This window comes from Aythya marila (genome assembly GCF_965140915.1).
Source record: "Aythya marila genome assembly, chromosome: 5".
NCBI classification, from domain to species: Eukaryota; Metazoa; Chordata; class Aves; order Anseriformes; family Anatidae; genus Aythya; species Aythya marila.
Window position 1 is genome coordinate 23,684,522 of NC_139046.1, and position 18,133 is coordinate 23,702,654.

Sequence of the window (18,133 nt, forward strand, 5' to 3'; positions counted from 1 at the left end):
CAATCCCCCATCTCTGTGTGGGGGGAATAGGTGGAGGTGAAGGAGCTGGGAATGAAGGAGTTGAACTTGGGGAAAGGGGGAGGCAGTGGAAGGTGTTGTTTTAATTCTTTTTATCTTTGTTTCTCACTATACAAGTTATTTTAACTGGCAATAAATTAAACAAATTTACCCCACGTTGAGTCTGTTTTGAGCATGGCAGTAATTGGTAAGCAATCTCCCTGTCTTAATCTCAACCCACAAGCTTCTTCATCCTATTTTCTTCCCCTGTCCTATAGAGGAGGGGGAAATGTGTGAGCAGCTGGGAGTTTGACCCTTAGGAAAGTTTAGCCCACCACAGAGTCCTCGATGTTTTGCAAGAAGTCAGCTAGTTACAAAGAGATACAGAGAGCCCTGATGGAACCTTGGGTACAGGATGTGGGTATAGCTGGACAAAGTCAGACAAAACCAGCAGTGCTTTTGTTGAAACTTGAATTGCAAGGATTATTTATGAGAAGATGGAGTGATGGACTATTATATTCCAATGGGTAGAGGTCACAGTGAAGTGGCTAATGATATACATTAAACAGAATCCACTATCTCATGTTGCAGCACACCATTTCCTCCAAACTTAAGTAAATTATAATACAGGTAATATTAAGAGTTTAGAAATCCAACGATTAAACTGAATTCATGCTTTTGTAAGAACTGAAAATGAGACTGTGAAGTAAGGATGCTAAAATGTCATCATGATTTTGAACAGGCAATATATCTGTAAGATAATGTACATTGTAAAATTGTTAGTCTCTCACCTTTAAAGAAACACAAATCACATTCAATGCTTCCTTAATCTGAGGATGATGGGATTCATGAACTAGTTCCTCACAGATCCAAATACCAAGACTGCAAAGAGCAACACATCTGCAAAACAGCGGCGGAGGATAAAGAGTTGAAAAACATGCTTCAAAAATATGCATAATTTTTATGATTCATGACATGCCCTGCTAAAACCTAATAAATATTTTGTTTTAATTACTAAAAGAACTAAACAAATTCTGTAATTAAAATTCTGTAGCTTCTAACTGTAAAAAAATGAGTTAGAAATCCCACCTACCCCTGTCAAAACACAAGAAAGGAAAAAGGACAAACTGGAAAATCTAAAAGCAATTAAGTACCACTGAATCTCTATATGCTTTATGGATTCAAAATACTTTCTTATTTCTTTTAAACATTTTAATTTATTAAATTAATATTTTGAATTAATATTAATATTTTATTTTTAAGAAGTATTTTCTTAAGACAAAGGAAAAACTATGGTTGGAGATCCTTCCTCCCCAGTGTGAGAGTTTGTACGTATTTCTTTACCAATTACCAATGATATAAAACCAAACTGGTGGGTCATTTCAAAAGCCAACCATAAAGGAACTTATTGTGGGCCCAAGCGTTGTCAGTACTTTTACTAATAATTTGAGTTATAAAATATAGACGACAGAAATAAAACTAAAGATGTGAACAAGTTGAAACAGACAGCAAATATTCTGGAAACAGCTTCAGAATCCAAAATCATCTGTATAAAACTGGAGAGCAATCCAAGAATCAACAAGAAGAAAGCTAGTCATGGGAACAGCTAAACATTAGATCTGGGAAGGGAAAATCATATGCTGGAATAGAAAAAGAAACAGAAGTGTCTGTGAAGATGTATAGTACAGAAAAAAGTTCAAATCTACAAAGAATCGCTAAATTGCTAATACGCTGCAAAAATACATCTTGGAATGAATTCTGTGCAACAATGAGGGTGTAGATGCTTGCTTTGTACACTGTTGCTGAAAGCACAATTGCAATACTGCCTCCATTTTGAATAATACAATTTAAGAATAAAGACAAGAATGAGGGAGTCCAGAAGAAAAGTGACAAAAATGAGGAAGGTTTTGGGGAAATATTACTTAAGGAAGAAAAGTTGAAGAGCTCACTGACTCTAAATCACAATTAAGGAAGGAAACAATAAGAAATCTTCTGACATAGTTAGGCACTGAAGAGTTTGATTTCCAGTAAACAATTCTCTTATATACCAGTAATAAAAACTATCTAACCATAGAAGTTAAATATTGGAAGTCTAAGATTTTTGTAATTTTCCTCTTTGTAATTTTCTGAATATTTTCAGAAAGTTTTATGCAAACTACTACCAGAAATGTTTTATATACACTTCTGCCTCAGAAAAGGAGGAGCTTATGGAAATGCTCATAGTCCCTTCCTAATCTACGTTTCTGCTGTTTCCACAAGACGTGTTTCAATACTTTTTGAACAAAAGAAAATAAGAGCAAAGCACATACAGAACAATAATCATAGTTTGTGTAAGCTGAATCAGAAAACAAACCTTTAGTATATAGAAGAGGAGGCAGTTCTAAGTCCATGTTACTAATTCAAAGTTTTCTTCAGACTACTGAGAATCATTCTACATCTGATCACACACTGATTTGCAAAATATCCAGGAGTCTGTGAGGTTTCTACTAAGGACACCACGGTAGCTATTGTTATTTTGAGTAGCCTCTGAAAAGCTGCGTAGTTGTGTGCCTACAATGTTGTGACTGCAGAGTCGCAGCCTTAAAAGCATAAGAAGATGAAGAGATGAACACTTATATGATGAACCTAAGGCTTCTTTTTCAGACTGTCAGCAGTAGGAGAAGAATTTGACTAACACAGTTATTAATCTTTACAGATGGAGATCTAAGAGTAGAATGCATTTTCAGATAACTGACTCCCCTGAAGCTCAGTTGGGGCAAGTATGCAACGTAACACAGGGCACTGAGCCTCTGTGGAAGAGATAAGGAATAGACTCATAGCTTGGGTAACAATAACAGCACTCAGATTTGCTAGAGATATACAAAGCTATGAACCTAAGCTCCATGAAACTGATCTGCTAGGAAACTATAAAGACAATTATGTCTCGACTAGTCACCGAGATGATACGGCAGAACGGTAATGCATATCCTGAATGTAACCTAAACCATAACACAGGTGAACTCTGTACTGCTGTGAAGCAGATGGTATCAGAGAGATGATTCCCCAAAGAAACCAGTGGATAAACTGCCTCTGAAGAGAGAGGCTTGTTCAAAAGCTGTGGAAACATCATTCTCCCCACAATGAAGACATACCCATCCTTCTCCCAGAAGAAGGAAAAGGACACAGATATCCCAAAGAGACACTGGAAATCTATTCCTTTTTAATCTTTGTTTAATGCCATTACATACAGTACTCCAACTCTGCAGTTTGGGGGCAGAATCGCTCAGCATTCTGAAAGGTCAGGCATGCACACGTGCCTCCTGTTCCTATATACAAACCCTCACCATCAGACAGGGTATTATGACATGCAGAATGTTCCTTTTCTCCTCCCAGCTACACTGCCAGAACTGAAGTTGCCACAGAATAAGCAGTAATGTTCTGAACCATCTGAATTTAAAACACCTTTTTCAAAAGCAGAATGGAGAGTGTTATGCTTTTTGAGCTCTTTTTCTTTTTTAAAAAAACAAACAAAAAACAAACAAAAAACATGAAAATTAAAATTATCTCAGGACATCCTTTCCCTTCGCTTTCTTGCGTGCGTTGGGAGATATTACCAGCTCAAGTGAAGAACAGATAAATGGGCCAATGAAAACTGCTCTTGGTTTTCCAGCAAAACATTTTAAAGTGCAATGAATTTATTTTTTCTGTAACATTCCTCAGGCATGTGTTTCCCCTATTTTACTTTTTTTTTCTTTCAGTAAAAATCTATTAATTGAGCACATATATAGACACTATCCAAATACACAAAGCACTAAGATGTGCTCTTCAGATTACAGGTTCCCATTCCAATCTCATATGCAGGACCCTGTAACTCTGGGGACTGGGAAGGAGGAACAAAACACTAAATAATTTAAGAAACAATAAAGAAGAATGGTAATTATCTTCTTTGAAGTTCTCTATTTGATGAATGTGCTTAGGCTTTAAGCATCACAGCAGTTGTTCCCAGTTTAATGCTTAGCACTATGTTCTCTACTTCACTTCCATACTGTAAAGAAAAGCTCAAGTTCCTTGGATTATTTCTGTTTTTCCAAATAATGTGGTCTAATAAAAGATAACCGTACCTCCTTCATAAATAATCTTGGCCTTAATCAAACTCAAAAGTGCCCCTCTAGTGCAGAAAATTCCTGAGCTGAACAACAGGTTAGCATGGGAGAGCATAAGGCTTCTGCTCTTACTCATATTTATACCTTCTTCTATCATCCACTGTCAGAGAAAGGACTACCAACCTCTGGTCTGACACATAATGTCTTTTATTATCTCTACAAACAAGTTTGAATTAACATGGTGGACGACAGTTTTGATAGTGATGAAGAAAAACATGAATAAAATACATACAAAGTTTTACTTTACTGTCTCTCTGTATATATACACGTATACATGTATATAGCTATTAACGTAGAAGCTCTTTTTTGTATGACTTACCGTGCAGGACCAGATGGTTCCTCTCTTGCTGAGCTTAACACAGTTTTAATTATGAGCTCCTAAAACAAAGATGAAAATACTCACTGATTTGCCACATGAAATCTCTGTCACATGAAATCTTAGGAAATTAGAATTTTATTACAGCACACACAGGCACATAGCTTAGATGAGTCTCTAGAGTTATGGTCAGACAAACTGTTTGCTTGCTTCTACTCCAAGCTTCTCATCTGTCCCAAATGCTCATTATTGTGCTACCCCAAGAATATTCCACAGGTTACTGTCCTAATTTCTGCTAATTAACTGTTCATCCAACATATTTTCATAATGTATCATTGGGGGAAAAAAAAATCAAACAAAACAGACAAACAAAAAAATTATCTCCCTTAAAGCTAGCTTCTGTGAATAGCCATGAAGGATATTACACAAAGTATCTACTGGTCTCTTTGAGGTAGGTATTAAACATTCATATTCTTCCCAATCAAAATTATATTAATTAAAGAAGTCTTTGGAAATATCTGCAGAAGAAATGATTAAGAGTGCCTTAAGAACAATGTCAGGAAGAATTCGGACTCAACTGTCCCTCTCAATGAAGCTCAAGTAAACAGTCAGTACATTTAGAAGCATATAGTTTTACAAGATTTTTTGTAGTCTTAAGCCTTATAATCTATTTGAAATGACTTGTGAAAAAAATTAGAATCTTAAAATTGTAGTTAATATTTCATGGAACATCATCATATTAAAAATATACTTGGTGGTTGAATACTATCCACATATACTTAATTTCCTACCTTAACATCTGTAAACTGAGACACAGCAATGTCCGGAATGTTTGGGTGAAGAGCTGGTAGTTCGTGATATAAATTGGGAAAACAGACAAGAGATCCTAAAAGAACTTGTGCTTCAACTCTTGGTGCCTGAAAGAAAAATAAATATGAGGAGTATTCTTACTGCAATCAGGAAGGTGACATTTCTAGCTGCCTTAATAAAGAACAATAACTGAAACTCTGCACAGCTATCTCCTTTCTCCTTCTCCAAATTCTGCAAAGCTGAGTAAACTGAGACCATAGCTCCATGGATTGCTACTCATGCACACTTCTTGTTCCCATTTTCCAAGCCGGTTGAAGGGAAGCGGGGGAATTGTTAGGACTACAGACAAATGACTGAGCGGCTAACTAGGTTCGGGTCTTAGGTTAAGCTAACTGAACTGGATGTGGAAAATCACTGGATGTGACATGAGACTGCTGGATGTGACAGATAACGGTGTAAGAAGATGACAAAGGTCAGCTTTGATAGTGTCTTAAGGGAAGCTAAATTTCATAGGTGATTTAAAGGGAGAATGATTTGAGAAACAGCCAAAAGTTGCTGACAACTGGAGGGGAGTACTGTGGACCTTTGAGAGAGTACAGTCATGCAAGGTCAACAAAACCTAGGTAATCATATCAGTATCACCATACAAGGCTGAAGATGCCTAGGGAACAATATCAGAGACATCTGAAAAGGCCAGCAATATCAGATACATGAGTTCTTGAGCCAGAGTATGAAAGTCATTGCAGTGTGCATATACATATATATATGTGTATACTAGATATAGAAATATATCTATACATGCATACACACCCAGTATACAAGTATATCTATATACACATATATACATACTTCTAAAATGAAGTTACAGTCTAAATGGACATTTATTTTAAAACATTTTAAAGCAGTCATAAATTCTAGGACTCCCAAATTACTGTTTCTACAGTAATTTTTGTATTCTTTGCATTACATTTTCTGTAGAGGACTTGCATGTGTAGTGTTCTAGAGCGAAGCACTGACAGTACCTGTATTTTCTAACTGTTACACTGACGTATGGAGATTAATGAACCCCCTAGCCAAGGAAAAATATTCATCAGTTTTCTCTCATATCCTTCCTATTTGCCCATAAATGAGAATGATCTGATGAGCACTTACATTGAGAAAAGAAGAAGCTGCCACTCTTCCTGCTGCCACAATGAAATCCATAATAAGCATGGTGGCACCAGGCAAACCAAGTGAAAAGAACTGAGGAGAGCAGTGCTTGATGATTGTATTGACAATATCCTTGCAAGAGGAAGAAGGAAAAAAGGAAAAGAAGAATGTCAAGAAGATGAACATTGAATGAAAAAGGCAGGTATTTACTGAAGCTTGAGAATAAAAAAGCATGCAAATTCATTGGAGCAATTATGACACTCTAAATTCTCATTACTGAGGAAGGTGTAGCACTAAAAAGATATATTCCTCATGAATATTCATATTAATACAAGTAAGCTGTGGTATACTTTATGGATTAACTTGCTAGATTTAACTTTGGACACTATTGCACCAGCTTTGCATCACGTCCCATCTTATATCCACTTACATTTAAACAGTTTAATAGATGACTAACAATTCATTTAAATATCTACAGAGGAGAGATAGTGAGATAACCACTTCTTATATAGAATCATAGAATGGCTGGATAGGAAGGGACCTTGGAGATCATCTAGTTCCAACCCCACTGCCATGGGCAAGGATACTACTCACTACATCAAGTTGCTCATACATTCTTAACAACATGTTTAAATCCCCTCCAACAAGTGTCACCTGACTATAACTTTTAGAAAGGTATTAAGCTCTTACCTATATCCTTTATGGAACCATAGAAGAATTATAATAAAGTGTTTTATAACATACCTGGTATATAGTTATTCAACACAGTATATTACGTGATTGTAGACTTAGTGAAGCAGTTTTTAAAATAACGTACATGATGCATTCCCTTCCAAAGTATTAAAAGAAGTGTAAAATATAATCAGTATTAAAAAGCATCCCAAGATTAGGCAAAAAGGAAACCCTTTTCCCCCTCCACATAATTTTCCAATAACAATGGTATCCAACCAGATGGCAATATGTTATATGAAGATTTTCAATCCAGTAAGAAAAGTAGAGTAAAGTAGTTGTTAGAGGACAGAGATAGGAGATCTGTCCTATCTATAGCTGTCTGTGGAATAATTTTAAAGTAGTTTTGGTTAGCCCAGCTAAAAAACCAGGGCTGTTTGAACCTTTGTTCTCCCCATACCTTCAAGTGCTCATCTAAAAAGGTCACAAAAACAACTTTTTCCCACCTCTGATGTACACCTCTAAAAAGAATGTGTAAGCCGTACAGTATTTTCAGACTTTTTCATATTAAATCTTATAAAGATCTCCTCCCACAATTAAATATACTTAGTATGTCTCATTTTGCTGGTTCCTATACTTGCTGTAGAAATAAACTATTCCAGACATATAGTGAGCACAATTTACTCTTCCACTAGCTGAACTGTTACATCAGGGAGCAAGTAAGAAGAAGAGCAGACATTAGAGAGATCTACTTCCTTCATTCTTGTATGCTTCAATCTGTACCATACAATCAGTAAAAAAAGAAAGAGTACCCTTTCTACCCTCTTATTTGCTTGAAATGGACTACAAAAAAAAGCATTCCTGATTACAACCAAGAACATGTGGGCCAGTTATCAAAGCTTGTAAAAAGGATCAGTCATGTAACTATTTTTAAAGACAAAGTTAAATTACTCAGCTAAAATCCATTCAGTATTCCCAACAAAACAACTTAATTGTTAGCTCTATTTATTTTAACTTCAATATCATAATTAAACTTACCTGATCAACATGAAGAAGTCCACAGTGCATTATATTGTAGAAATGAGTTAAAAAATCCTTGTTTGGAGATACATCTTGTCTTCGCTTCATTGTCTTACAAATGAGCTTATAAGCATGTAGCTTGCCTTGTTTGTATTTATCAGTCAGCATTGTTGCCTACAGTTTTAGAAAAGTGTTTATCATTCATAGAAGACAAAAGTAAGTTACACACATTACACAATTTTTTACTTCTGTTTCACTGCTCAGTGCTCAAATTTACCTTGAACAGCCAAGGTGTTAGAATTCTTAGTGGTGGAATTAAAACTGGTGGAGATGGTGAAGTTAGATTATCTGTTGAAATACCAAGATTGTCTCTTATCTGCAATCATCAAAAACAAAACAAAAAGATAAAAACATTTAAGGGAAATATATACAGTGATGGTTTTTCCCTCTGAAAATCCTGACCAATCAGGTCAGCTTGGAGAAGATGTTCCGTTCTTTTACCTTGGCCAGATTCTGCCACAGTTCACATAGGTAATCAAAAACCTGGGCATGAATTTCTGGATCCATGATGCTGTTGACATCCCCCAAAATTCCTAGCATCCGCCTCCACATCACAGTAGCAACATCTGCATGCCATCCTGTAAGTGTTCCCCCAGCCATCACACTGCAACATTCTGAGGGAAATTCACTAGTTTCTGTAATGGAAGAAAAAAGTACAGTGAGACCTACTTCAGAGAAAGAAAAGTTCTGCTATAACTATTACATACAGTTTTCTTAAAACCAAAGGGAAAAAGGCTTTTAGAGCAAGATATTTCTTACCCATTAAGCCATCTCAAAAATGTTTAACTACATGTATAAATTTACTTTCAAACTCTCTAAAAGAATAGTTCTGTTTCTTATATTCATTCCGTAAGTAATAATCTAGGTCACTGCTGCAGCCCTAATACTAATCTGATGGACCTCACTGGGCCAATACATTTGTAAGAAGTTTCTTAACTTCTTATTTTGGAGTCAATGAATCTCCAGAACTCCATTTGCCTTCCTCCAAGAATAGCTACATATCAACTTTATATTTTTTTTCCAATAAAACAGAAAGATGATTTTCCTTAGAATCTACTATCCATGTATTTTACTTGCAAGTTGAAGAGTAAACAGTTGTCTCTGGCTAATGTTCTTTAAGTGGTAAATTTGTATGACTGAGAGGCAACATTCAGTAACCTAGCATCATGCAGTCTTACTCTCAACCAGTTCTCCCTACACATCGGTACACATTATCTCTACACATTATATGAACGAACAGTCTTTTTAGGTGGAAGGTCTGTTCATTTCTGTTCATCCGTACAAAGAAAAATGATAGATTACAATGGCTCGCTCTTGATGTGGCTACACAAACACACCAAACCAGCTGAAGAGCCATAGTTTTAAAGCTGCACGTATCCAGATTTTAACTCCAGTTCCTCTCACACTTATTTTCAAAACACCTCAGCACCAGAACCTGTTGAGATCTTCTGAAAATCTTGCAGCTCCCACAGGCATACAAAATGAAAATGACACCTGAATTCTGCCTGATCACATAGCTTCTTCTTTTGAAGATCTGGACCACTGTGGTAGAGACACTAATGGTTTCTGGGTTGTAGATTTCAAAGTATAAAGCAAAATTATGGCATTTTTGTCCATCAGTAGGCTACTTAAAAGAAAAAGGTCTGATACATGCATCAGACCTTCTGTTTCCATGAGATGAAATATAGGAGAAGTGGGAACTTTGTACATTACAAAACATATTCTAGAATTTGATAACTAAAGTAATTATATATTTTATAAACAATAAAGGGAAAACAACAGATATTCCAAGAAGAAATTAAAACACTACTTAAAAATCGTGTCTTATTACTTGTATGTTAATGATAGAACTGTCCATGGGAGGACGACATAGCAAGTTAAGTTGGCACAACTCTACGTATCAAAAAGAACAATTATTAATGTGTGGACCAGTAATCTACTGCAAATAGTTCTAATGAAATGCAAGACAAAATGCAAAAAGGGTTTTGTTTGCTTTTAAAGAAAATAACTGCAATCAAGTATTTTTAAAAGTGTAAATGAAATAGACTTGTACAGGATTGTCTACAGCTAATGGGGTACTAGCTATTTTACTACATTGTACTGGAAAGGAAAAAAAAGAACAGGTTTATAGTTTCTATTCCAGATACTGCCTAGGTCATCTGGCGTCTGTAAAACAGAGTGGTGGAGCTTCTCATCCAGCTGCAGATCCTTCTGCTCAATATGATCTGCATGAAGAGTGGCAGGAGAGGGTGTCTGTGATCGGGATCCAAGAGCAGATTGGATTGGAGAAGCACTTTCAGAGCCTGCAAATGCAATTTTTAACAGTTACCTTAAAAGCCTTTTCTATTTTCTTGAGCTGAAATGTTGACTAAGCATAGCATTAAAATAAACTGAACTACTTTAATATACCAAATCTGTTAAAAAAAAAAAAAAAAGAGAGAGAGAAAGAAAAGTTATAAAAACTCTAAGCAGATCTCCCTGTGAATGGTGCTCCAAAAGACAACAAATTACATGCAGGAAAGCTGAGAGATGAACATCAAAATCAGATAGTCAAATGGATTAACAGAGCTCCATTTTAAGTCAGAAATATTTTAGCTGCATTTATTCTGGAGCACTTTCAGTGCTCTGAATCAGACAAATTTCTCTGCACATTCCTTCATCTAAATTTCTCTCCAGCAAATTATTTAAGCAGAAATTTTGCTGGAACAACTATTTTTTTCCAGGTTTATGGATGCATACATGTTAATTTATAAATAAAAGTTCATACCAGGAACTGATATTCTTTGATGTTTATCTGCTGATTAGAAAATCCATATGGAGGGAATATTCTATGTAGTGCGAGGAATGTTATTTCCTCTAAGACATAATAACACAAGTTTGGCAGTGTTGCAAAGGCATCTTGCCATGATCACCACTTGGCAACCTCTCTAGGCAACTACTTGATCTCTACTTAGATATCTACAGAGGGGGAGGGAGCTGTGTTTTTCTTCTGCACTATCTTCTGCTAAACAAGTTTAATTGGACTTTAGGGATAGCAAATCAAAAATGAGGCTCTTAAGAGTATTTTCCCCAAATTATTGGGCTGTCAATGTACTTTCTTCTGAAGAAAATTACATTGTTTAAAGAACTTGACACAAAATGTGAAGTGTTATCAGAACAGAAATTGTGGTAAATGAACTTAAATTGTTAAATTGCAAAGGTTTCTATCTGTTTTAAATGACAAAGGTAATGCAACTTTTACCATGTTTAAATCAACACCTCTATGCAGGAGAGATGGACATACATATAAATGTCATTAATTTCTGTAAATGACAAACTGTGGTAGTGCCTTTCCTTTACAACTACTCCTTCACACACAGACGACTGTTTAACTCAACAGTTAAATTATATTCTCCACTCATTACCGGTCCCTCGTTTTCCACATACACACAAAGATAATATAAAATATACATTTAAAGATGTTCAAAGAAATCTTTTCCTACTTCTCCATTCTGCTCACTAAGAGGGACTGAGATGGGTGCAGAGAAAAAGCAATGGGGTGGGGAGAGAAGAAGAGAGGGAAAGAGGGAAACAGACTTTCATATAATGGAAAATAATGGACAGACAATTATGGAAAAATTACTGAACTACTGGAGTCATCTAAGAAGCACTAGAAGATACCTCAGCATATATGGATTCAAATTTGACAGCGAATACTATGGGTTTAACTTGTTCCAAGACTAGTAAACAGCAGTCTATAGTAAACTCAGTCATTTGCTAAGAATATGAAATAATGCCTATATGCCAGGAAGAAATTTTATTTCCCCAAACCCCCAAATGTGTTTAGAAACAAGTAGGTTTCTGAGCAGCAGAGCTATTGAAAACTGGCTTCCTATGAATGTGCTTTGACGTTCAGTTTCTGCATAGATTTTCTGGTATCTAATAAAGAGAATTCACATTGCAGTCTTCCTGTTATAGGACCCTTCTTCATACATGTGTTTTTCACTATACAGCTGTCTATCTTTCACAAAAATAATAATAATTAAAAAAAAAAACAAAAACCTTCTGTTTTCTTTTAATATGTCAATTTAGCAGAAATTAGACAATGGGTTCCAACACTGTTGGGGGCATGGAACAGTCAGAGACAGACAGTAAAAGTGCACAAGTCTCTCAGGAAACCTTGCATTTAACTGATACAAATGACACACAAAAGCTGCCTCTCTAAAACAGTGGTCCAAACAACAAGAAAAGACAGCCACGGAACTTCCTCACTGGACTACTCCGTCATTAATTGCAATCTTAACAATTATAGTGCAAACTTAGACAAAAACATCAAACAGTAATGACATTATTAACACAGAAACAAACAGAAAACATTGTCTGCAAGGACTCTCAACAAACACACGGCAAAGAGAAAAGTGAAGAGAATAAAAGTCAAGCTGATCACTGCTGAACAAGCTAAACAACAACTCTGAAAAAGCTAATTTCATGCTTTTTCAGCAGAAAGGCAATTTCAGTATATGAAAATAGTTGCAAGGAATGATGGTCTTTTCAGTATCTCTGAAAACGCAGTTTGATTTGTCAGAGAACAGGACACTGTAGGTAGGTGTAAGCTTTCACAGACAAATCAGTACTTGTTTCTAGGATTGTGGTAGGCATGGTAGCATTTAACGGTTATGGAACAAGGAGTATAAAAATGACTATGGATGTCTTAAAGTCTCATTCATGAAATATGTTGAGAGACCTTTCTTCCAAATACTTCTGAGAGAGGGAGATTCTCTCTTTCAGAAAGCAGCCCATTCAATTTGGGTTAACTGTATCACTTGATGGTTGTTAATCTAATTGTTAATCCTCTCTCTTTCTCAAGAAATAGTTGCAAAATAAGTTTGACTGAGGTTGTGAAACACTAGTTTGGTTCATTACAGGCTTACTTTTATGAAAAAAAAGGGAAAATCCTAAAAGAAAAAGAATTAAGTTACACAAATGGAAGCTGATCTTACATGTTACAATAACATTCTGCATATTGAAAGTTCCAAGTTTAACAATAGACAATATGGAGAGAGGTTAAGATGGGTGTACACAAAAGAATCGCATAAGACTTCTGTGCACTGGTTTGAAAGCACTTGCAAAGCCTTTCAAGGAAAAATAACTTACTCAAAACTAGCTATTTGGCAACCAGTAATATAAGGACACTGGTAAAATCTAGCTTACACTTTGTGGTACATTTTCTCTCTGATAATTACATAGATTATGTCATGAAGTGTTTAAAACACATTTAACACCAAGAAATGGATTATGTATGTAGCTAAGTCAAACAAAATATTTCCAATTGTTATTTCACACATTAGTGTTCTATTGCAATCAAACAGTAACTGAATTCCAAGAATTGTTTTATACAGAATATAGATTCATCACAGAACCTGAACCTGGTATTCTTCAGGATGGGTGGAAAAATTCTGAAACAAATTATTATTTTTTTAAACTACTTTACCAGTAATAGTTGCAGCTTCAGCAGACAATGGTTGCTGATTGAGACTACTTGTTTCCGAATCTATGTGGAGTGTAGTTAGACTGGCTACTTCTTGCTCCTCAGCACTCTGTTGTTGTCCTGAAATTGCATCAACATCAGTGGAAGCTGGCGTCCCTGCCTCGGTGCCAAAGCTGAAATCTGTATGAGGGAAGTGTTGTATTAACTGACAATTTAAAAATACCACTAATATAAAATACAAAAGCCTAGCACCTCCAAAATCTTCCATGTAAAACTTGTATGTACATCTCCTATGCTTCCAACACACTGTTGCACAATTTACATAAGATGTAAAAGCAGAAAGTAATTGGCTATTATGGACATTCTCATTTCTGTCACAAAACTGTGACTGAACTTCTGGAGAAGACATTCCTATTGCATGTCCTGTATTCTGCTTAGTCGCTGTAAGCGTACCTAAATGAGAATAAAGTAAAAATAATGGAAACATACATTAAGAAGTTTATATGCAAAGTCTGTAAAATGAAAGAAATAGCCAAGTTTTTCATTAAAGTACTAACTTCAAACTACAAATATTACAGCAAATGACATTCTGGCTAGTGTTTCTTTCAACACTTAAGACAAAGTATCATGCTCAAATGTAGTCAAATAACATAACTTAGTTACAAAACATCTATATATATATATATGTAAAAATTGCAATTTCATCAATAAATACTTCTGCCATACAAACATTATTTCTCCCTTTTGTAATACATGAAAACATAATTCCAAGCAACTACAATAATCCCTTCATATGAGTAAGAGTGGGAACAGATGCATGAAATGAATAAAAAGCATACTAAGTTATTAGAATAGCATACTAATTTTATGATATTACGTTTAGTATCTCGATTAATCTACAGTTATAAAAAGACCACTGTAAAAATATCAGATGGCCTTCTTTACCTTTTACCTAAATTTTTCAAAAGAATTGAAATAAATTCTGAAGTAAGCAGTCTTTCATTTTTACATTTTGTGTGTAAAACACAGATACACTTCAGAGAAAAGACAATAAATATTGCTTTCTAACTTCTGTGCACTGTTGTTCAGCTTTTGTACAGCAATGTTTCACTGCTGTTTTATTCATATACTATAAAAACGATTCTCTCAAGAATCCTGCTTGCTCCATTAACCTACTAGTAATTTCTGTGGGGAATCAAAATAAGCTCTTTTTACAGAAGACTGCTGGCATATAACTTAAAAAAGAAAACTCGGAAAAGGAAATTCACGAGCAGTCAACCAAAAATGCTCCTACTTTGAAAAAGTATACTTGCTTTCAAATTTGCGTCCATCATACTGAAAAGCACTGAATGAGTCAGAGTGGCTATCTGAACTGATGAGGTCACTGCTGCCTGCACTAGCAGGCGATGTCCATTCGGATGGCACGCCTGGGTCGTCTATAGGACGCATTTGGTTCTGTTTGTTCAATACATCAGGAAGGTCTTTTGGAACTTCCAGGCTGCCAGGACTGCTTCCTCGTCTTGTCACATTCTAAACATTGAAGAGACAAAGTAGTTTACAACCTTGGATGGCTTATTTACATACAATGGAAAAAGCAAATGTCATTTGCAAATGTATATATATAATGTATATATATGTATATAATAATGTATAAAAATGTATATATGTACACGTATATATATAAATGTATATATATACACTTTTATATATATATACACGTATGTGTATATATATATAATCACGTGTATATATATACATATATATAAATGTATATATAACAAACAGTTGACAAATACCTAAACCAAAAATTTTCATCATACTACATAGCCAAGACTTCCTAAAACCCCAGACAGCAGAAAATGAAGAACCTATGTAGTCACACAATTTCATACATATAAATTGTATTTGCACAACAGATGTTTGGGTACATATTTTAAAAGACAAGGATTCAGACTAAAATGAGCTGCACTTATATAAGACTTTAGAAAAGAATAGTAAAGAAGTGCATCGTCTCCAAATTATTCTAAATTACTAAACAAGACTTGTTAACCTTTGTTTCAGGCACAAGCAGAAAAAAGATTTCAAGAAGTATGGTGTTTTCTGGCTTATAGACTATGATGTTATAATCAAAAATTTCATGTACACCACAAGCAAATTAATTTTCTAATACACATCTAATTTTCTTATGATTAAGCCAAAACTTAGTATTGACTTAAGGCAAAAAAAGTATATACAAGAAATAACGCATACAGATTTGCTCATGTAAAAGTAAGCTGTTCTACTCAAGCCTTTTCTTTAAGTCACTCTTCATGGAGTGGAAAGGACTGTGGAAAGTGGGACTGTTTGTTTGAGAAGGAGAAAAAAGATAAATGTAGAAATTTATGATCTTTTATGAAATGGCTTGAAATCTTTATGCATTGTAAACTAAGAGACTGAAGGTGACTTACATTAGTTCTAGTCACTTCTTTTCCCGTCACCATCTTACTACTAATTCGAGATTTACTCAGAATGACAAGTCTGACAAAATACAAGGATTTAGTGTTCAATAGATCCATAACCTAACAGTAATCTTAATAACTTGGTACTTTGTTTTAAAACAGAATATCCATTCTTGTGTGCTAGATTGCAAGATCAGTGACAGGCAAGTTTCATAACACTTACTCAAACTTACCTTGGCTGTTTTTTGCTACCTGAGGAAAGTATCAATCCTCTCACCTGAACTATTAATAATCAAAGTTCTTGACCAACTATGTGAGAAAATGAACAACACCCCCTTCTCTTTCTCTCTTTTTCTGTGGCCAGCTCTGATGACTTCTGTTTTACCGACTTGAAATATGTAAAAAATCATTAACTGCAAGTTAGCATTTTTATCTTGTAACGCAAGATGAAAAAAAAATTCATAAACATAATTTCAATTAAAAAAAAAAAAAAGGAAAAAAGCATACATTTGAACAAACTCTATAGGTCCTCCCTTTCCATAATTAAAGATGCTGATAAATTAATTTCTCCAATCACCTTGAAGAATCTGTCCCTCAATAGCAACAACTAAGATACTTGTTGCCAACTTTCTACAGTAGCTCGTCTTACAATGACCTTTTCCTTTAAAAAAAATAAAAAAATAAAAAAGTAGAAAAAAGAACAGAACAACTTTGAAACAATACATTTCAATTATCACCCATGCTGTTCTTCATTTGCAGCATTTCTCTGAATATTTTCCCCTTCTTTGCTACTTAATAAAACACTCATCTCTTCAAATCACTTGTCTTATTTGGTAAGCATTCAAGTGTAACCTGAAATTCTTGACTTAAAATTGATTGAAATTTTTGATTATGAATGATAATCAAAACAACATGACATTACTGGAAAAGCATAGGAATAAAGCATATGAAAAGTTGGTTCTGTTAACAGAAAAGTACAAGAAATTTTTCAACACTTTTAAGTAGGAAAAAAAAGGAAAAACATATGTTAATGTAGTTTTGTAGTCTTGCACTGGCTGAAACGGTAGGGAATAGTAAGTACCATACTACAGTACTCCAGTATTTGCATAAATACAGAATTACACTGCAGTCTGCAAATTTACATATAAACTATTATCCTGGAGCTGCCTGTGTACAAAGATCTTTGCAGATGCAATTAAAGTCATTTAATTCAATGAGACTATTCATCTGACATTTCTACCTTGTTTGAACAATAAAAATTTAATAAAAATGTAAACACGAATGCATAAAATACCAGAAGTCTATTTCAAAATGATTTAAAGCCAAGGAATAATTTAGTGATATTCTGAATTCTGATTCATAAAAAACAGAGCAAGATAAACATCTTACTATGTAGTAAAGTGATTTAATAATGTCATTTATTAGTTCACACAAATGTGCAGATTACATATTGAAATATAGGAAATTTAAAGGCTTACCAGTGCACTACCACTGCGGAGTCTCTCAGCTATAAATTCATCCATGAGGTCAGGAACATTTGTATTGCTGCTGCCAATATCACTATCAACAGGGTGCAGCTTTTGACTCATGTCCTCTCTATTAGCTAAAAGCAAATGAATAACTGTATATAGTAAAGAACAAACCAACACATTTTCAAAACAAAAGGCAACAAATAAAGAAGCCCTGCTAATAAATAAAAAAAAATAATCAAAATTGCCAAACATGCATTTTAAGAATTCCCTCTTTTTAAGCAGATTCTACTGTAGGAATTAGTAAAACAACTTCTTCCCACTAAGCAGGTGTTAGTCAATTTCCAGTAAAACCTTTAAGAGCAAGAAAGCTTATAGGAAAGCACTACTTAAAGTTGTTAATGCTTGCTTTAAGGATACAGCACATATTCTTCCTCCATATCACAAAAAATTAAGGAATAAATCCTAACAATTGTATACGATTCCTACAGGCACCCCTTCTTCATTGCATTTTTAATGAAAAGCAATGTAGTGGAAAAACTAGATTGCAATATAAAATAATGACAAATGTCAATGTGGCACTGTATACACTTAGT

General features: G+C 34.7%; 1 protein-coding gene across 7 annotated transcripts in view; it reads right to left on the minus strand.

The window, feature by feature from the left end:
• RALGAPA1 (Ral GTPase activating protein catalytic subunit alpha 1) overlaps nucleotides 1–18,133 on the minus strand; it is a 128,076-nt gene that overhangs the window by 63,017 nt on the left and 46,926 nt on the right. For 5 of the 7 annotated variants that reach the window (XM_082762552.1, XM_082762548.1, XM_082762551.1 and 2 more), the window contains 11 exons: nucleotides 17,547–17,671; nucleotides 14,944–15,160; nucleotides 13,634–13,810; nucleotides 10,314–10,466; nucleotides 8,605–8,798; nucleotides 8,381–8,479; nucleotides 8,122–8,277; nucleotides 6,418–6,546; nucleotides 5,247–5,372; nucleotides 4,459–4,517; nucleotides 789–897 (listed from right to left, as the gene is read on the minus strand). In XM_082762552.1, the coding sequence (XP_082618678.1) occupies nucleotides 789–897; nucleotides 4,459–4,517; nucleotides 5,247–5,372; nucleotides 6,418–6,546; nucleotides 8,122–8,277; nucleotides 8,381–8,479; nucleotides 8,605–8,798; nucleotides 10,314–10,466; nucleotides 13,634–13,810; nucleotides 14,944–15,160; nucleotides 17,547–17,671 (1,544 nt within the window). Of the gene's footprint in view, nucleotides 1–788; nucleotides 898–4,458; nucleotides 4,518–5,246; nucleotides 5,373–6,417; nucleotides 6,547–8,121; nucleotides 8,278–8,380; nucleotides 8,480–8,604; nucleotides 8,799–10,313; nucleotides 10,467–13,633; nucleotides 13,811–13,882; nucleotides 14,080–14,939; nucleotides 15,161–17,546; nucleotides 17,672–18,133 lie in introns of all 7 variants that reach the window. The other 2 variants (XM_082762553.1, XM_082762550.1) reach the window with 2 other exon arrangements.